We start from the raw sequence: 17,723 nt of genomic DNA, 5'->3' as shown, positions 1-17,723 counted from the left end.
TTTAAAATACTTATAGAATAAAGTTTAATTGTGTTACGAGGTTTGCCGTCTAGATCACGTGGAAGTGCTCTAGGCTCTCGAGGTGGTTTATAACTAGGCGTCAAGCAGGGACTTAAGTAATGGCAATGATGCAATTCGTAACTAATAGTAGAGTATACTAAATGATTGATCTTGATTTTGAGCACGAGGCTCTATACAAAGGGAATACATCTTGATTATATAAACCTTCGTATTCCAATATTGGAGCGATGGAGCTGGGGAGCGAGATTCGAATCTCGCTCCTTCGCTCCCTCGCTCCCTCGCAAGACTATCCATGTGATCCTATAACACGTGATAATAGTTTATAATGTTACAACGTAACAAATTGATCAAAATAAAAATTTAAAATATTTTTGAAAACTTTTGTAAAAAATTAAATTGTATATAAACTCTATAACTCTAAGTCTAAGAAAATGGATTATTGTATTAAATTAATAAAACTATAGATATAATTCAAATGTGAAGACTATAGTTTTTTTGAGTAACTGAACACAAATATTATAGAGACCTTCAGGAGTCTTAGGAATCTGATTGGTCGCCTTCGTCTCATTAAGCGAATAGGCCCATTGTTGACATTCTAGGGGATAAGGATCATTTATCCTGGATAGAGCATGGGTGCCCAGCCTTGTAAAATGCTTGTTTCGGAATCATTTATCAAATCACCGAGTAACATCATGCTCCAAGAGACCAGGTCCAAGAGAAAGTTTATTGCCAGATACATGAATTATGGGTATGCATTTTCCCATATTTGTATTATTCCGCTCTTCCTTCCGAACACCTCCAATAGAAAACATGTCTCATATCATCAAGACTTATGGAGCTTTCCCATATCTCCAGAATTCTACCATCATTTTCAATAATCATAGTCATTTGACGATCTGAGGGTTCAAGCTTTTGATCTTCATGATGGTTAACGCCACTACAGATATGAATAAAAGCTGTTCAACTACAACAAGCTCGACAGTCGTACCTCTCTTAGTTAAACCGAAAGAGACAAGAAAGTTCCCCACGAAAACCTTTGACAACTTCCGCAGCGATGCGGAGCAAGATGTGGAACATCCTATTTATGTGGGCACAAATGGCAGAACATACAATGATAAAGCTGCGGCATCAAATACTGCTAATACAAACCTAGTCAGAATTTTGAGAGGCCGCCATTTGCAGGTATGAAATTCTTGATATAGACTTACATGGGCAAGAAATGACTGTGATAGATGTTAGCCATTGGAGGTTCGATAGGTTAGATCTCTGTTCTTTCGCACAACTAAAATATCTAACAAGGATAGGTACTGGGCTATTCGTAAGCTCCGGGGCAGCATTAGCAAGTGGAGGTCCTGGTTCTCTGCTTCTTGCATATATCTTGACAGGAGGAATGTTATACTGTACTGTGCAAGCACTAGGAGAAATGGCAGTCACCTTTCCAATCGCCGGTAATAAATATGATAGTATTCTGGTTACAAAAAGACTAAACGAACTCTAGGTTCATTCTCGACATTTGCCACCCGCTTTATTGATCCAGCTTGGGGCTTTGCAACCGGCTGGAACTATGCCATTCAATGTCTCATCATCATGCCTGTGGAGCTCATGGCCGCAGCCATCACTCTCGAATATTGGGATCTTCCAATACCCACTTGGGCTAGTATCACACTCTTCTTAGCCAGTGTTGCCTTTATTAGTCTTTGTGGCATCAAAACCTTTGGTGAGGCAGAGTATGCCTTCTCGATATTGAAAGTCACAGCTATCATAGGTTTCATGTAAGCACTTGTCATGAAAGTCTCAAAGTGATTTTTCTAACAAGATTTTTCTAGCCTTCTTGGCATCGTGATAAATTGCACCGGGACTCCTCAGACGGGTTATATAGGGGTTAAGTATTGGATTCACCCCGGGGCCTTCAATCATGGTTTCAAAGGATTTTGTAACATCCTTGTTATGGCCGCATTTTCCTTCGCAGGGACAGAACTAGTTGCATTAGCAGCTGCCGAGACCTATAACCCAAGCAAATCCTTACCAACAGCTATTAAGCAGGTTTTCTGGCGTATTGTTTTGGTTAGTATCAAATGAAACGTATGATTGGATTTACACGAATTAACAATTTCTAGTTCTATATCTTAAGCATATTCATAATCGGACTACTTGTCCCCTACAACACTCCCTCCCTTCTTTCCACCTCAAATGCCAGCACCAATAAAGCCTCCCCTTTCATAATAGCCATACAGTCAGCAGGTATCAATGGTCTTGACTCAGTAATGAACGCCGTAATTCTAATAGCTGTCCTCTCCGTCGCCAATTCCTGCGTCTTCGGCTCTTCGCGTCTCCTCGCCTCTCTCGCAGCACAAGGCCAAGCTCCTCGTTACCTAGCTTACATAGATCGTAAAGGCCGTCCTATAATCGCCGTTTTTATCTCTTTAGCCTTCGGTCTTCTGGCCTATCTATACGTATCTTCCATTGGAAATACTGCTTTCACGTGGTTACTAGCTCTCTCGGGTCTATCGTCACTTTTTACTTGGGGAACAATCTGTTATTCGCATATCCGATTTCGTAAAGCATGGGCACAACAGGGTCATAGGACTGATTCCCTCATATATCAATCTCCAGTTGGTACGATCGGTTCGTGGGTTGGTCTCATCATGATCATATTAGTTCTCGCAGCGCAATTCTGGGTAGCGGTCGATCCGATTGGTGATAATAATGAGGGAATTAATGATAAGATTAGTGGTTTCTTTGAGGCATATTTGGCATTGCCTGTGGTATTGATGTTTTATGCGGGATATAAACTTTGGTATAGGACTAGGTGGATGAAGATTGAAGCGATTGATTTGAGAACGGGTAGGAATGATGTGGACGCGGGGTTTTTGTATAGAGGGTCTAGAGGACAAAGATGGGAGATGGGAATGGAGGAGTGGCCGAGGTGGAAGAAGATTTATAAGTTGCTTTGTTAAATTCATATTGGGGATAATGAAGTCATATTGATTTAGTAGATGTTGAGTATTGTATCAGCATACCTAGGGTTTGTTCTTAGATTATATTTAGGATTCAGGGTGTACATGTATGCCCTTACGACGTCGAGTTACGTCAGCCCAGTCAATAAGAAACGATATTTTCGACGTTTTTGATCACTCAAATTTTGTTGCATATATCAAAGATCCACTTTATTGGTTTCTTGAGATAATTAATTCATTGAAGCTTGAGAATTGAAGAGAGAAAAAATATTCCTTCATGTTTATTACACATCTCAATGCTTTTGTACTATTGAATCAAGTTTCAAGTCACAAGAAAATATCGTTCAGAACTGAAAGAACTCGAAGAAAATCATTTGAACTTAATGAATAGAAAACGAACTCTTCTTTTCTCCTGTGATAAATTACTCCTAGGCATCGAACCAGTCAAGATCAGTCACAGCCAGCCAGCCAGAGACTATAGAACGACTTCACCTCTGATTTTCCAAATATACAACACCCCCCCTTTTTTAACACAAAGAGCAGGCAGGGGTCAGGTGATCTTACCCCAGAAGTTTAAAGACATTTCATTCGAGTAAATAGCTTAGTAACGATAGAGGGTTGTTACTTGTGCGTGATTCGTCGGTTGGTTATATAATTCTGTAGAAGTTTACAACTAGAAGTGTGACGGACGTTGAATGTTCAATGCGTATCCGTGAATCAGTATATATTAAATTCTATTTAAGAGTATGAATATAGAAGCCTGAGTAGATGGAAATAATGGGGTGGTTGCATAACTCTACAAAACTATCATTAACGCAGAAGGAGATAATTCCTATTGTAATTTGCTTCTTAGGTTGAAAATAGTGTAGGATATTCTTCGCTTATTGATAGATAACTTACTACAATGAAATCTATTTATTTATATTCCCTGAATTATATACTCTTACTATAATTGATCTTCCTTCTTCGCAGTCTACTATGTACGATACTCAGATATTTAAAGCCCAGGAATTAATTATACATTCTAAGCATTGCCAATCTAAAGATAAACTCCATAGATATATATATATATATATATAAATACCACGCTAACCCCCCTCAAGCCTTCTCAACACCACTTCTCCCCCTTCTCCTCACCAAACTCCCAAGAAAGCTCCCCTCACATGTTCTCCCCACATTCGCCATCCCCTCCTCTTCTCCCCTCGCAATCCACGCATTTCCCAATCCCGCACTCGCACTCACACCTAACCACAAAAACGCCGAAATAGCATAAAAAGCCAACACGATACCTCTCTTCGCCATCTCTCTCACATAATCCTGTTCCGTCGACGATAAACTCGAAATACCAGAAAAACTAGCCGTAGTAGTACCAGAGACTGAAATACCCGAAGATGAAAGATGATTATTGAAGATATTTAGCATGATAGTTAATGCGAGGGTGCCACCCAACGAGGAAGAAAGAGACATCATTGAGACGAGTGGTGCGATTTGTGTGGGATAATGTCCTATTGCGTGAAGTGTACCAGGCATGAGTCTGATTCCGGTTCCGACGCCCGTAAGAGCAAGCATGCCATAGATTGTGGGGAGATGACCCCAGGAAAGTGCTGCGGCGAGAATAGTGATGCCGAGGGGCTCGATGAGCGTGCCCAGGAAAAGTGGATACCATGTTTGACGTGGAAATATATTGCAGGCAAACATGGCGAGATATACGCCGCCTGCTAGACCGGGGATGTAGTAAAGAAGATTTTTACCTCCTTTGCTAGAGGAAAATTGTAGGACGAGCGCGAAATATATATCGACAAAGTAGAAGACGGCGTACATTGCCATGCCAGTGATGAAGTTGATGTACATTAAAAGTCCGGAGTTGCGGCTTAAGATGAGCTTGAATGGCAGCATGGCCCGGCAATATGGATATCGGACTGCCAATGCTAAGCCTGGCATCATGAAGTATTCCCAGACGAAAAATAGAACGAGGAGGAGAGAACCTAGGACGAGAGGAACGATCACCTTAACGTCCGACCAAGGATAGTATGCTCCAGCCCAGGTAACGGCAAGAATAAAAAGACCCATTCCGAAAAGGAATAGGAATTGTCCTCCAAAGTCAAGTGTACCGAATCTCCTCAAGAATGTCTGAGGTCCTTCCATTTCAGTTCCGTCATCAGTTCTTCTGATTGCTTGAGGCCCGAGCAATATAGGTCGAAGAAGAAAATGTGCACCAATCATACCCACTAGCGCAATAGGGATATTGATTATGAAGCACCATCGCCATGAAACTTGAGTCAAATATCCTCCAATGACAGGTCCGAATCCATAAGAAAGACCACCGACAACAGCAAATAAGCTATTGTTCTTGGCATTTTCTTTGAGTGATACTTTATCGGCAAGGAGAACTTTAGTCAAGATTAAGAGTCCAGAACAACCTAATCCTTGAAGAGCTCGACCGAAAAGCAACATGGTAAAAGCAGTTACCGGTGCCCCAGCACAAAGAGCACTTCCAGTCAAAGTGAGAACCAAGGCAGCTTGGAGAGTTGCATATCGGCCAAAGATGTCGGCGAGTTGACCCCAAGCGGGTATGAAAGTTGTTGCGGTTAGATTGAACGCGGAGATAATCCAATTCAGTTGCGATAGCTGATCTCGAGAGCCGTTAGTTCTGATGGATGCTAAGGAAAATGAAGATTCAAACACTTACTGAAATCCGAAGCAATAAAAGGTAAAGCACCAGCAATAATGGTAAGATCTAGTCCTTGTACCATATATGGTAACATCAATCCAGCAGCTAACCTCCACCTATACCTATTTAATGCTTTCTTTTCTTGTTCACAAAGAGTACATGGTCCATCATAAGATATGCCTATCTGTAATTCGTTCTTGGTACTTTCTCTACCTTGGACATTTCTTACTTGAGATTCTAGAGGGATTGCTGAGTCTTGTTCTTCTGACGTGAGACCTAGTATGTTATTTCTATGTTTGCAAGATTTTGAAGATTCCGGGTTTCTGGAGGGACCTGATGGGGTCGAAGGGTTTTCTCTTGTCGCCTTCCATTTTTTATACAGGTAAATAGCCATTTGCACTTGTGAAGTTGATGATAAATGTCCTAGGCCTGAAGACTAAAGTCTTTTTGGAGAGAGTACACAATCGCGAACTAGAACGTATGGAAGCACTAACAGGTAAAAATGAAAGTAGAATGAATATGTAACACGATGACAAGATGGAAACACAACGATTTATGACGACGAGCTATAGGCTCCACTTCAGGATGATCAGTTAGAAAATCCGCAGACTAATGCCCTACGATGGGAACCACCTAGCTGAGCCACTACTAGCATGTAACCTCATACAATCAACCTAGATACGTAAAGAAATTCATGATGACCAAACTAGGAAATCAGAATGCTTGATCATACAGCCATACAGTGCAACACTACTTAGCGAGTCACGTTGACAAGCTGCATGTGAGCACGTAGCCTCATATAAGACACAAGTCTCGTTCAATATCGTTGACAATGCCTCTTTACACTAATGCAAAGAAAATTGAAAAGATTGAGTTGAAGAAAATAATTCGTCCATGAACGAGGATGACGAGGATGACTGTCAATGCGGAAGAAATGCGCCTTGTCAGATTAACAAGGTTACTTGTCCCCGTCCCACTTCCCGTACGAAACATCAATAGGCTCCAGCACGCTTAGCCATTTAAAGGATTCACGGCCCCTCTTGAACCGATATTTCCAGTCTTTTCATTGGTTAACTTCTTCGTACCCTCGAAAAGGAAATTCTGACGAGTTTATTCATCCAATCATATTAGATGTCATCTTCACACATGATGTTCACGTGATCTGCTTATCATCTACACGGAGACATCCATATGAGATCGATCAGCTCAGAAATATGTTTGAATTCGCTACTTTTCTTGGCTATCTTATTAGTATTGTATCCCTTAGTATAGGAAATTCTTGCATTCCTGTTTGAGATCATCATTGCGAAGAGTGTAGTATTCCCTAACCCAAACCCAAACTCATCTATTCTATTGCACTGGGCTGTCAGTTCCTAATACCCATAGAATCGATCGCTCGTTGAATTTGTTCTCGAAACTCCGAGCTTGTTCTTATTCTTAGAAATTGGTCCCTGGAAAACGTACGGTCTCAAAACGGTCAGTGGAGTATTAAACACGAGATTGTGTTTCCCGTCTAAGCAAACACATCGTCCCAAACATGGTATTCTGTGGACGGCCTTCTAAAGGATGTCATGCATGCCGAGCCAAGAAAACAAAAGTAAGTTAGTCTACAACCTAGCCCATGATCATAGCATGAAGTCTCTTCAGGACCATGGACATTTACTGAAATATATTATAGTGTGATACAATACCCACCGGGTGCACTCAATGCTCCAATGCCGGACGACCATGTCCTGGGTACCGATCTCAAATCGACGTGATATTCCGCGAAGAAACAAAAAGCGTCATCAAAAAAGCAAAAGTCAAACATGAAAAAGCCAAGCAAAAGACCGTAGGATCTATCTCTCCCAACTCCACACCTCCTAACTCAAACATATCCTCGCCATCTTCAAGCCAAGAAAGCTCTAGCTCTCCACGCAATGTAGTTGTAAGAACTCTGCAACCTAGCCAGATTATCTCGATAAATTATTTCAACATAACACCATCGATTGAAGATAAAGCTACGGCATTCTTCCTATCAAATTATGTGATAGGTGATCATGGTCCTACTCGAGGACATCTGGAACTTCTTTCCGATTTGTACGAATCCAATAGCATAGATGATAATCTCGTCGCAGCAGTCCATGCAGTTGGTTTAGCAGGTTATTCACATTCAGCGAAAGCTCCTCAGCTTATGAATCAAGCACGCGCCCAATACGCCAAATCATTACAACTCACCAACTTAGCTCTTCAATCCCCGACCGCCGTCAAGAAAGATAGTACTTTATTAGCGATCCTGATCCTTGGCATCTTCGAAACTATCACAGGACGTAATCAAAAATCCATGAAAGCATGGGCAGAACATATCCACGGTGCCGCTGCGGTTATCAAACTCCGAGGCCGGGAAGCTATCAAATCCAAAGGGGGAATCCATTTGCTAGCTCAGGTAACTTCAAGCCTCTTAACATCCTGTCTGCAAAGAGATATCCCAATCCCGAAATACATAACCGAAATGACTGCACTCGCCGAAAAAACAATGACAAATATCGATCCAGCATGGATAGCCCAAAAAACCATGATCGACTACGCCTCATTCAACGCTCGATATCACGCGGAAAATAACCCCGATCCTCGTGACCTCCTCAACGAAGCCCAAGCCCTCGAAGAACGCTTCCTCTTCTTCTACACCAACGTCCCCAGAGGATGGGAATACACAATCATCCAGACGAACGAAGATCCAGATATCGTATTTGAAGGCTACTACCACATATACCACGACCACTGGGACAGCACAAATGTGGAACGCAATCGCAGGTCTGCGAATTATGCTCAACGAAACAATCCGAGACATCTTACTACAAGATTTCGCATCTGCCACTCCTTGCCTGCAAGGACAGAATATTTATCTCTATTCCAGAAATGTACCACGACGATATACACACTGCATTCAAACATCCTAGCTAGTATACCCCAACACATAGGCTACCACACTCCAAACCTACATGCAAACCTAATAAATCCCCCTTCAAACCCAAACCCAAATCCCACCACAGAACCCCCCCAACTCTGGACCAACTTCCCCTCTACATCTCCCCCCTCACCCAGCACTCCCCAAAGTGAAAGCGATAAATTCCCCAAACTCCGTTTCTCCGGTGGATATTTTCTCATCTGGCCATTATTTATCGTAGGGAATTCGCGCCTGACCACTACAGAAGCGCGTGCATTTTGCGTGAGGAATTTAAGGGATATTGGGTTGCGAATGGGCATTCAGCATGCGTATTTGTTGGCGGGAATTATAGAGGGGAGGGTTGCTGTTACGGTGTGGTAGATATGGTTGGTTGGTTGGATATTTGGATATTTGGATATTTGGATATTTGGATATTTGGATATTTGGATATACACTGAGCTGGAGGAATACTTGGTTATTCTCGTGCTGAGGATGATATTTTGGGGGGCGCGCGGCGGGGTAAGATAGATAGTTTGTAAATGCTCTAAGAATATATATATATATATGTATATATCAAATACAGATACTTCCTCCTTTCCTCCTATCCTTTCAAAAAAAAAAAGGAGAATCAATAATCTCTAATCCATAATTATGATTTTAAGATTCAAGAAACCTTTATAATTTTATCTTATCTTATAATACAATATAAAATACCTACCGAGGTATTATTTATTACGAGAATACTTCATCACATCACCTATATTATATACCTACCTACCTAGGTACTTAGCGCTAAAACCTTCCTTTTGTTGCACATCGAACTTTATTACCCCACCCACCCACCAGTTAGTCTGGTATATGGAAAATTCATGGTGTGGCCAATTATTGTAGGATAGTGGGCGATAGCGTTAGAAATCCTCAATCGATAACAATAACAAGTCACGTCTCAAGAAAAGACACATGTATAGCTTAGAAAGATCTTCATTGTTATATATTTCTCATCCACAATCTCTCATCTCTCAGTGCACTCCCTTCCCTTGAACTATCTTAGTTCTTACATCTGTATTTCTCATCTTTTCATGTACTCATCTCTCTTTCTATACACTCCCCACCCATCCACTCTATCATCAGCTAACCACCCAAACAATGAAAAACCCTTCCTATTCTTCCCAAGCGACACCATATTTTTCTTCGAAAAAGCTCAAAGCTAAAAAGCTACAGTTAAAGATCAAGCTCTTTGAAGCGATCCATCATACCATCACCACAGCCCATCACAATCACCACCACATTTGTATCCCATATGTATACAACTAAAACAAAACTCCCACTTTGCAAAGTCCAATGACCCAGACCGTCATATAAGTATCCCATCCATCAATGCAAGAAAGGCCCAGTAAGAAAAAACAAGTTCCTCCATCCCAGAATATTCTAGGATATGAAACGCCAAAAGAAGTATCCCGTCATAAGATCCCAGTGGAGTGAAAACAAAAGCAACGCATAGAGCCAGTCCAGCAGAATCGTATATGCTCGCTCCCACAATGCTCCATTCCGTACAATCCAGTCCAGTCCCTTCCAATCCCATGCCATCCCGAAAAACTCGACCCGCGAAACATTTGATGAGGGTAAACCTTTGCATAGGAACAAAAACAAGCCAAAAGTAGTATGCCCGCTACATGTTATGTTGCCAGAAATTGAACAAAACAAAAGAAATTTTATGAATAAATGAGTGGAGTTGTTTTTCGGTGTAATGACATAAATCATACACACGAAAGTGTTTGGAGTATGCAGAGAGACCCCTTAAAATGCAATCGCAAGCAAAAACGCGCAGCGCGAGCTGCTTTTAATTTCCCAGCCCTATGTATATTAATGCTGCCCGCGCCGTTTGAAGTAAAAATCGCAATCCCGATGCTGTGATATTGCAAGTCGCAGAATGCTGAAGGGGTATCCTTTGTTATCCCCCTTAAAAAAAATTGCGCCTCGCTGAAATGAAAACGCTTGAAAAGAAACAAAATCGAAAATGAATCGGTCAAAATCTCCAGGCGTTCAGACGCGCCATATAAAATTGAAATTACTGAACAGAGAATCGATGACTGTTTCTTTCCAATGAAAATGGAACGTAGTATGGTACCTCGCCTTTTTGATACAAACGCCCAGAATGAAGTATATTACAATTGATATAGAATGTACAGATAAATTGAATATTGTGGAAGGATGAAGTGAGTTTGAATCATTGGTGACCACTATCGACCGGGGGTTTTGGTGATAGAGGTGTTCGATTGAAGACGGTACGACCGAGACTCTTTAGTACGCCGACGCTCTCATTTGCTTCGGCATTGACATAGATGCTTGTAGCTGGATCGATTTTGACGCGACAGAAGAGTGTAGAAAAGAGGAATTGATCACCGTTTGTATCGTAGAGAGGTAGAGTGCGATAACCTTGTTTAAGGCTGCTGAGTTTGGCAGTATATGTAGCCAAGGGTAAACTTTTATCATTGTAACTGTGACCATCCGGGGAGCATCTGACAGTCCAACGAACGAAAACGAGTTCTGGGAATTTGGTCGTTAGAGCGAAATTAAATTTCTTGTTGAAAACAGGATTGAAGCCATTCTCTTGGACGATGTGTGTACGACGCTTATGAGGAGCACCCAAACCAGAAGAGCCATCCTTAGCAGAAGCGTCAAGACCACCTTCGCCAATGACTCCTTTATTTTCCTTGCTCTTGTCATCAGCATGGTAAACCTCGACTTCAACATATGGATCGACAGAACGATTCGAAGGGAGACCTTTTGGGCGCATGAGTTGTTGAGCAGAGATGATATCAATCGAGAAGTTAACATTCTTACGCTCTCGCTTGACATGATCGGCACCTGCTTCCTCGGGAACACTAGGAAGCATTTTAATCTCTCGAAGTTCGCTTGGTTTGAGGACGTAACCAGATTGATCAGTGCCTCCTGCAAACATAGCATCATTCATTTGCATACCGAGATCATGAGTTTGCCAATTGAGAGCAACCATCTGAACACTTCGTCGCCAATATTTGAGAGGATCGAAATTGGTAGATGCGACACGCCATCCATTGGGATATACTCTCATGAGAAATCTCATGTTATGTCTTGTCATTGCACGGCGATCACCCTGAGTTTTGCTATTCCTATCAAACGTAGATTCCATGAATGAGAAGATGTGATTGTAGGTCTTGCTCTCGGGATCATCGAAACCACGAAATTTAACACCAGCACTGTAAATGCCAAGCTCTCCGAGGACTTTAACAATCTTGCTTGTCTTGGGCTTATCCTTAGCTCTGTCTTCGTTTCCTTCACTATCGCTACTGCTGCTACTTGTAGTTTCATCAGTTCCAGTTCTTCGAATGCTTTGCTTGATATTGCTTCCACTGGAGGTTGAACTTGGCGTAGGTAGGAGGGAGCCACTAGAAATGCTTGAATTATCGAGCTGAGTAGGATAAACACGAGGTGAGCTAAGACTGTTTCCACGAGACCGACCGTTGACCTTGGCCGGTGCTTCATCGACTCTGGGTTTCTTGACCTTGATCAAGATTCGATCCAACAATTGAGAAGGCGAAGGGAGCTCTTGAGACGAAGGATCAAGAGGCTCTGTGACCAGCAAAGGACCACAAGCGTCTTTTATGATCTGAGCCATGGCTGCCTGCTGGGCATCATTGCAATGAACCTCCAGAGAAATCCATAACGGGAAGTGAGATTTGACAAAGGCATATTTCGCGATGGTGTACATGACGTCAGAAAACATGATGGGCCTGGTCATCGTATGTCCATGATTGACAATCGGTCGCCCATCTTTGCCATCCCAACAATCAATTTCTACACACCGGCAACCTTTGATTAGAGCTGATATGTAAGCCTCAACACTCGATTCACCAGCGACCTGTCGACCCATGAGGTAAGTATTGTGAGAGCTAGAGATGAAGTACTCATGCATAGGACGATCGAGGGGAAATGTTTCGGGCATCGCCTCTAGGGGAACATTGTGGATAGATGTGAAGAAGGTAGCAAGGGCTTCTTCACTCATTCGTGCGGCCTCGCCATCTTGCAGTGGCTGATCTCGTGATCTTGATCGACGGGCAAATTTCGCGAAAATCGATTCCCATTTGGCTCGGTCTTTTTCAACATTCTCCCCTTGTACGACGGCAATAAAATTGATAAATTCTTCCAGTGTGATTCCTTTCGCCGCGTCGGAAGCAAGATCTTTGTAGATTTCCGAAACATCTTCTCTGCGTTTCATAAGCTTCACAAATTCCTGAAACTCGGTAAAGTTCAATTTCTTCGACTTGGTAGCATCCGCCTTGTGAAATCGCTCGCGCAGGAATCTGGAAGAAGTGTTAATATGGAGATTCTTGCAAAGTTGCTCGACTCCCTCGAAGTTAAGAGCCTCTTCATCTTCGGCATGAGGTATTTCCGAAAACTGCTTGGTCATCTCGCCTCGCCAATAGTTCCTAACTGCCTTTTCGTTGAAGGCCACAAGACTTGACATGTTTTCATATCTATGTTTTGAAATAGCTTCCAGGGTTGTTGTCCAAAGGTCGAAAGTTTGTTCATCGGGGGCGATCAAGTGCATAATTTTCGTTGAGCGTCCATTCGACTTGTGGTCGGGTACCACGTACAGGATGGAGAAGAAACGAGGTTCGTCCTGAGGGTCAACTTTAAATTCTTCACGATAATTCAGAGCATCAGATCCGAGTCGAATTTCCTTGATGTTGTCAATGAGGAAGCTTTTCGCAGGTCTCGTCTTGTCCCATGACACTTTACAAGCTTCATCTTCTAGAACAAATGTAAGAAACTTTCTCTTCTTCTTTGTGATTTTGATCATGGTGGTCCCTTGGAGAAGGATGGTAGGTATGACGGGACCCAATGCGAGGCCTCCATTACCGCCGCCGCTAGTCATCGTCGAAGAGCAAGCGAACGAGGCATTGGAACTTGGATAGTCGCCGGGAAGACCTTCAATACCCAATGGAGAGTCCACCCACTCGATACAATCCTCGTGGGCATCTTCGTCGGAATCAGAGTTAAAGAAGTTGTGTCTGGAATCTGGAGCTGTATTGGTGCTGTCACTCCTGCGTCGCAACATGACTGGTCCAGCACTTTGGTCTCGACTTATAGTGGTCGATTGTCGTCGGGAGATCTTGTTCGATAACCTTCTCATCAAACCTTGCGACCTATTGCCGGTGAATGCCTCAGCCATGGCAGTTTGACTATGTTTCCTTGAAACTATTGAGTCGGGGAGGGGTTCGAAAGGGGGAAGGCGATGTTCAGGTTCACGCCCACGAGGGCCTTCGGGGGATACTTGTAATGAGGAGTTGTTGGTCATAACTTGATTAGTTTCGGGTGACATGATGGGCGACGCTTGTGCGGAGCTGGAGGTTGTGACCGAGGACGCCGACATTGGAACGGTAGGGGCGGAAGTAATGGTAGGTAGGAATTCGGTCCGCACACGCGATATACCACGTCTTCGATTCAAAGAGGATGTTCTCTGTGGATATGGAGACATATGAGGCGATTGCTGTTGTGCGGGAACTCTTGAGGTAGGAGGAGTCGGATTGGGACTCGAATGAAGAGAAGACATCTTGTAAGCGGATTCACTATCAACCCTTTTTGGGAAGTGAAATGAAATTGGCCAATGGCGCAGGTTTCGTATGATCAACTAATAGCTGAACTCGGGTTTGAGAACACTATACCATATAGATGTGATTGAGCGCATGTCTTTTAATATTTCTGGACGATGAATGGGTGTATGGTGAGTCGTATATTCTGCAAATGGTGGTTTGAAAAGGGAAAGTCGAATGGTTGCGCCAGGCCCAATAACTTCTTTTTTTTTCCTTTTGAGTAATCTTAAATCCTGTGTAAGTATGAATGAGACGGCGGATCTGGATGATCTTGCATTCGATCGTAGTTAATCGCAATGTAAGTGGCCAATTTAGGAATTATTTATTGAGGTTTTTGGGAGGAAGGATTTTTTGTGTGTTCGACTAGGATGGTGTGAAGGGTGGTGGTGGTAGTGGTAGTAGTGGTAGTAGTGGTAGTAGTAGTGGAGGTGCTGGTGGTAATAAAGTGGTGGTAGTAGTTGTTGGTGGGGGTTTTACTTTTGTTTTTGTGGTGGTGCAGGTGGTGCAGGTGGTGCAGGCAAGTAAGTAAGTGCAGGTAGGGGCAGGTAGGTAGTGCAGGGAGTGCAGGTAGTGCAGATAGTGCAGATGCCTAGGTAGTGCAGGGAATGCAGATAGGTAGTGCAGATAGTGCGGGTAGTTGCAAATGGGAATTTCTTTAGGGTGATGTTCGCAAGAATCCAAGGCCTGCAGGAAAAAAGCTGGGGGATGGCGGTATTCGGTATCGTGCAGTTGCTTAGTGTGTGCAGAGAGCTAGCTGCATCGAGTTTTTGCTGTAAGAAATTGTTGTAATTGCTGTGATTGCTGGCTGTAATTGTTGTAATTGCCCTTGGATTTTTGATTATTTCTTCCTTGATTTCAATTTCCCCCCTTGACCATTGAAAAATGGATGGAATGAGGATAGAATATGAAAAGAAGGAATGAAAGAAGAAAAAATGAGAGTGAACAATAAATTGTGTAAATAAATGTTTTTATTTGTGCGTTTTCTTCTCCCCCTCAAAGATTAATAAAAGAGGGCATCAAGCATTGGTTTGATTTGTGCTTGATTGGATCTCTGGTTCCGAGGATGTGGTAAACTTGGACGGGATTCGAGTTGAATGAAATTGAATTGAACTGAATTGTGGATTGGAATTATTCAGAGTACCTAGATAGGTAATGAAAAGTAAAAGAGAAGGGAAATAGAAAAGAAGATTTGATGTATTGGTTTTGGTATCTTCTGGAAGGAATGTAATTTTGGTAATACCAAACAAATTTGGAGATAAAGGAGTGACAAAATGAGTGGTGGTGGTGTGTTGTTGTGGTAGTGAATTGAATGAATGAACGATTGAATGACTGGATGGCTGGATGAGGAGAAGATGACTGAATGATGATGATGATGATGATTCTTCTTTTTTTTTTTTCTTCCTTCTCTTTCCCCTCTCTCTCTTCTCTCCCTCCTTCTTTCTTTCCAGGTACAGTCAAGTCAAGTCAGTACTGAGTACCAACAGATTACCGGTGCTTCCTTTTCCTTCGTTGGCAGCCTTGGATTTTAGAAATTAAACTTATTCCCGTTCAAAGTTAATTAATAGGTAATAGGTAATAAGTAGATAATGGCACCTAGGTTTAAGGTACCAAAAATGAAAATTCTTCAAGGTTTCGGGTTGTGTTAGCCACTAAAGTGTAAAAGTACTTAAAGTAAGGTCACCTACTAAAAGGACTAATAACTTATAAATGACTTCGGTGGCTCAAAGTGGTTCGTTCAATAGGTAGGTAATAAAAAGGTGCCGTATAAAATAGTGCAAGTGTAGCATACCCAAGCTATGGGTAGAAGTGGTTCCGTCTGTTGGCAACCTTGGAAGTTATAGGTTGGCCTAGTCAAGTTATTGTCTAGTAGGTATGCCAAAGTAGGTAATATCGTAATATGGTAATATGGTAATATCAATATCGAAAAGCTGTCCAATGTCGTAGTTGATGAGTAGCTAGCTAAGGTAGGTAGTGGAGTCCAGTTGAGTTGCTGCTGCTGCTGATGCTAATACCTTTCTTTGGAATTGCTAAGCTTAGACAGATTATATGTTATTATTAATACCTAGGTATATATGTAATGTCGATTGATAGCCCTGAACGAACATCACACAGTCAGCAGCCAATGCGCCAACCCTCACTTCCAAAAGAGATGACGACTGAAGTTGGAAATGTAGTACAGTACTCATAACTTGTAAGTACCTACCCAGTATTGAAGAAAATGAAGTATTAATCCACAATCTTACCTGATCAAGATGTTTTATTAAAATTTCCCCAAAATTCAAATTCCCCAATTTCGAATTATATTTCCCCTTGCTCTTTGTTTCGTCCAATTCTTCTATTACACTATTTGTTCCTTTCTTAACGATTAGGGTAGTAAAAGTGTAAAAGTCCCTTTCCTTTGTAAGCCGAGGTGAAATGATATAAAGAATGAACTCTAACTTTCGACTTGCTGCAAATACTTGTTGATTCTGCCTTGTGTGTTCAAAACTAGAGTTTCTGTATATGACGGTTGTATAACTTTGTTGTTTCTTTCCCGCTTGTCGTTGAAGCGTTTGCAGGCGCCGAAATACTAGGATACAAGGAACAGGACAGGGTATTCAATAACTCGTTCGATAGAGGTGATTCGTACTTCTAGAAGAAAGAAGATATTGCAAGAAGAGGTAGATAGCGGGGTACAAATAACACAACGAAGAATCCTATCCCGACTTCTTTTCGAAATGTTGGGACAAAGTAGAATGTTTCCAAAATCGAATGTTGTCAACAATCCGTCCTGTCTTATCTTGCCTTGCTGTCGTTGATGCTATGTTTTATATTTATATGGGTATCCCCAGGTCAGAAGGTACACGATATATGAGGAGATATGGATAGATATGGAGATGCCAACGCAAAATCTCAAGCAAAGCTCCAAATGTGTATAAGTATTTGAATGCACTTGAAGCAATGCGTATAGAGATGAAGTAAAGGTAGGTAGGTTAGAATTGCGAGGTTATGATCAATTGCTTTAAAGGGAAATATAGACGTCAATAAGCATTGGGGGTTTCGGGACTATATAATCAAATGATTGATATTGCTTGTTATGTCGGGGGTGCGCCGTATATTCATTCATTGGGAGAAAAGCAAAAAGCCAAAACGATACCTACCTAGGTACCCAAAGATCATTGGTAACCTCTCACAACACCGCATCCCGATCACAGTCTGAGGCCGAGTAAACCCAATTCCCAATTCCCAATTCCCGCAAAGGAAGAGGCCGGGAGAAAGACCAACAGTTTGTCTCATCATCTCATCATTCACACAAAGTCAAATTGCCCAGTACCAGCGCACAGAAACACTGCACCATTTTTACTCGCCGAAAAGCATATTCCACCCTGTCATAATTGCACCACCACAGCATTTTCCCTCCATAAATCCATCTCCTCCTATCCATCACCAACCAACAGGATGCCACCAAAAGTTAAGATCACCTCTAGTATCGCGCCGCACAAGATTTAAACGCTGTTCATCTGTGATAAAAA

The 17,723-nt window shown here is 42.2% G+C and overlaps 4 protein-coding genes across 4 annotated transcripts; 2 read left to right on the top strand and 2 right to left on the bottom strand.

The window, feature by feature from the left end:
* Positions 1-945: 945 nt before the first annotated feature.
* On the top strand, positions 946-2,978 carry SS1G_05757 (hypothetical protein; the record flags this gene model as incomplete). Its single annotated transcript, XM_001592785.1, has 6 exons — positions 946-1,203; positions 1,254-1,278; positions 1,326-1,469; positions 1,520-1,793; positions 1,848-2,085; positions 2,139-2,978. The coding sequence occupies 6 exons, from the start codon at positions 946-948 to the stop codon at positions 2,976-2,978; spliced, it is 1,779 nt and encodes a 592-aa protein (XP_001592835.1).
* Positions 2,979-4,076: 1,098 nt separating this feature from the next.
* Positions 4,077-6,043, bottom strand: SS1G_05756 (hypothetical protein; the record flags this gene model as incomplete). The annotated part of the gene is made up of 2 exons (XM_001592784.1): positions 4,077-5,611; positions 5,668-6,043. The coding sequence occupies 2 exons, from the start codon at positions 6,041-6,043 to the stop codon at positions 4,077-4,079; spliced, it is 1,911 nt and encodes a 636-aa protein (XP_001592834.1).
* A 1,143-nt stretch (positions 6,044-7,186) lies between these two features.
* On the top strand, positions 7,187-8,956 carry SS1G_05755 (hypothetical protein; the record flags this gene model as incomplete). Its single annotated transcript, XM_001592783.1, has 2 exons — positions 7,187-7,246; positions 7,328-8,956. 2 exons carry the CDS (start codon positions 7,187-7,189, stop codon positions 8,954-8,956), a joined length of 1,689 nt encoding a protein of 562 aa, XP_001592833.1.
* Positions 8,957-10,802: 1,846 nt separating this feature from the next.
* SS1G_05754 (hypothetical protein) lies at positions 10,803-14,171 on the bottom strand (the record flags this gene model as incomplete). The annotated part of the gene is made up of 1 exon (XM_001592782.1): positions 10,803-14,171. One exon carries the CDS (start codon positions 14,169-14,171, stop codon positions 10,803-10,805), a length of 3,369 nt encoding a protein of 1,122 aa, XP_001592832.1.
* Positions 14,172-17,723: the final 3,552 nt, after the last annotated feature.

Source organism: Sclerotinia sclerotiorum, genomic scaffold, assembly GCF_000146945.2.
Source record: "Sclerotinia sclerotiorum 1980 UF-70 scaffold_7 genomic scaffold, whole genome shotgun sequence".
Taxonomy (NCBI): domain Eukaryota; kingdom Fungi; phylum Ascomycota; class Leotiomycetes; order Helotiales; family Sclerotiniaceae; genus Sclerotinia; species Sclerotinia sclerotiorum.
This window is presented reverse-complemented; position numbering and strand designations above follow the sequence as displayed.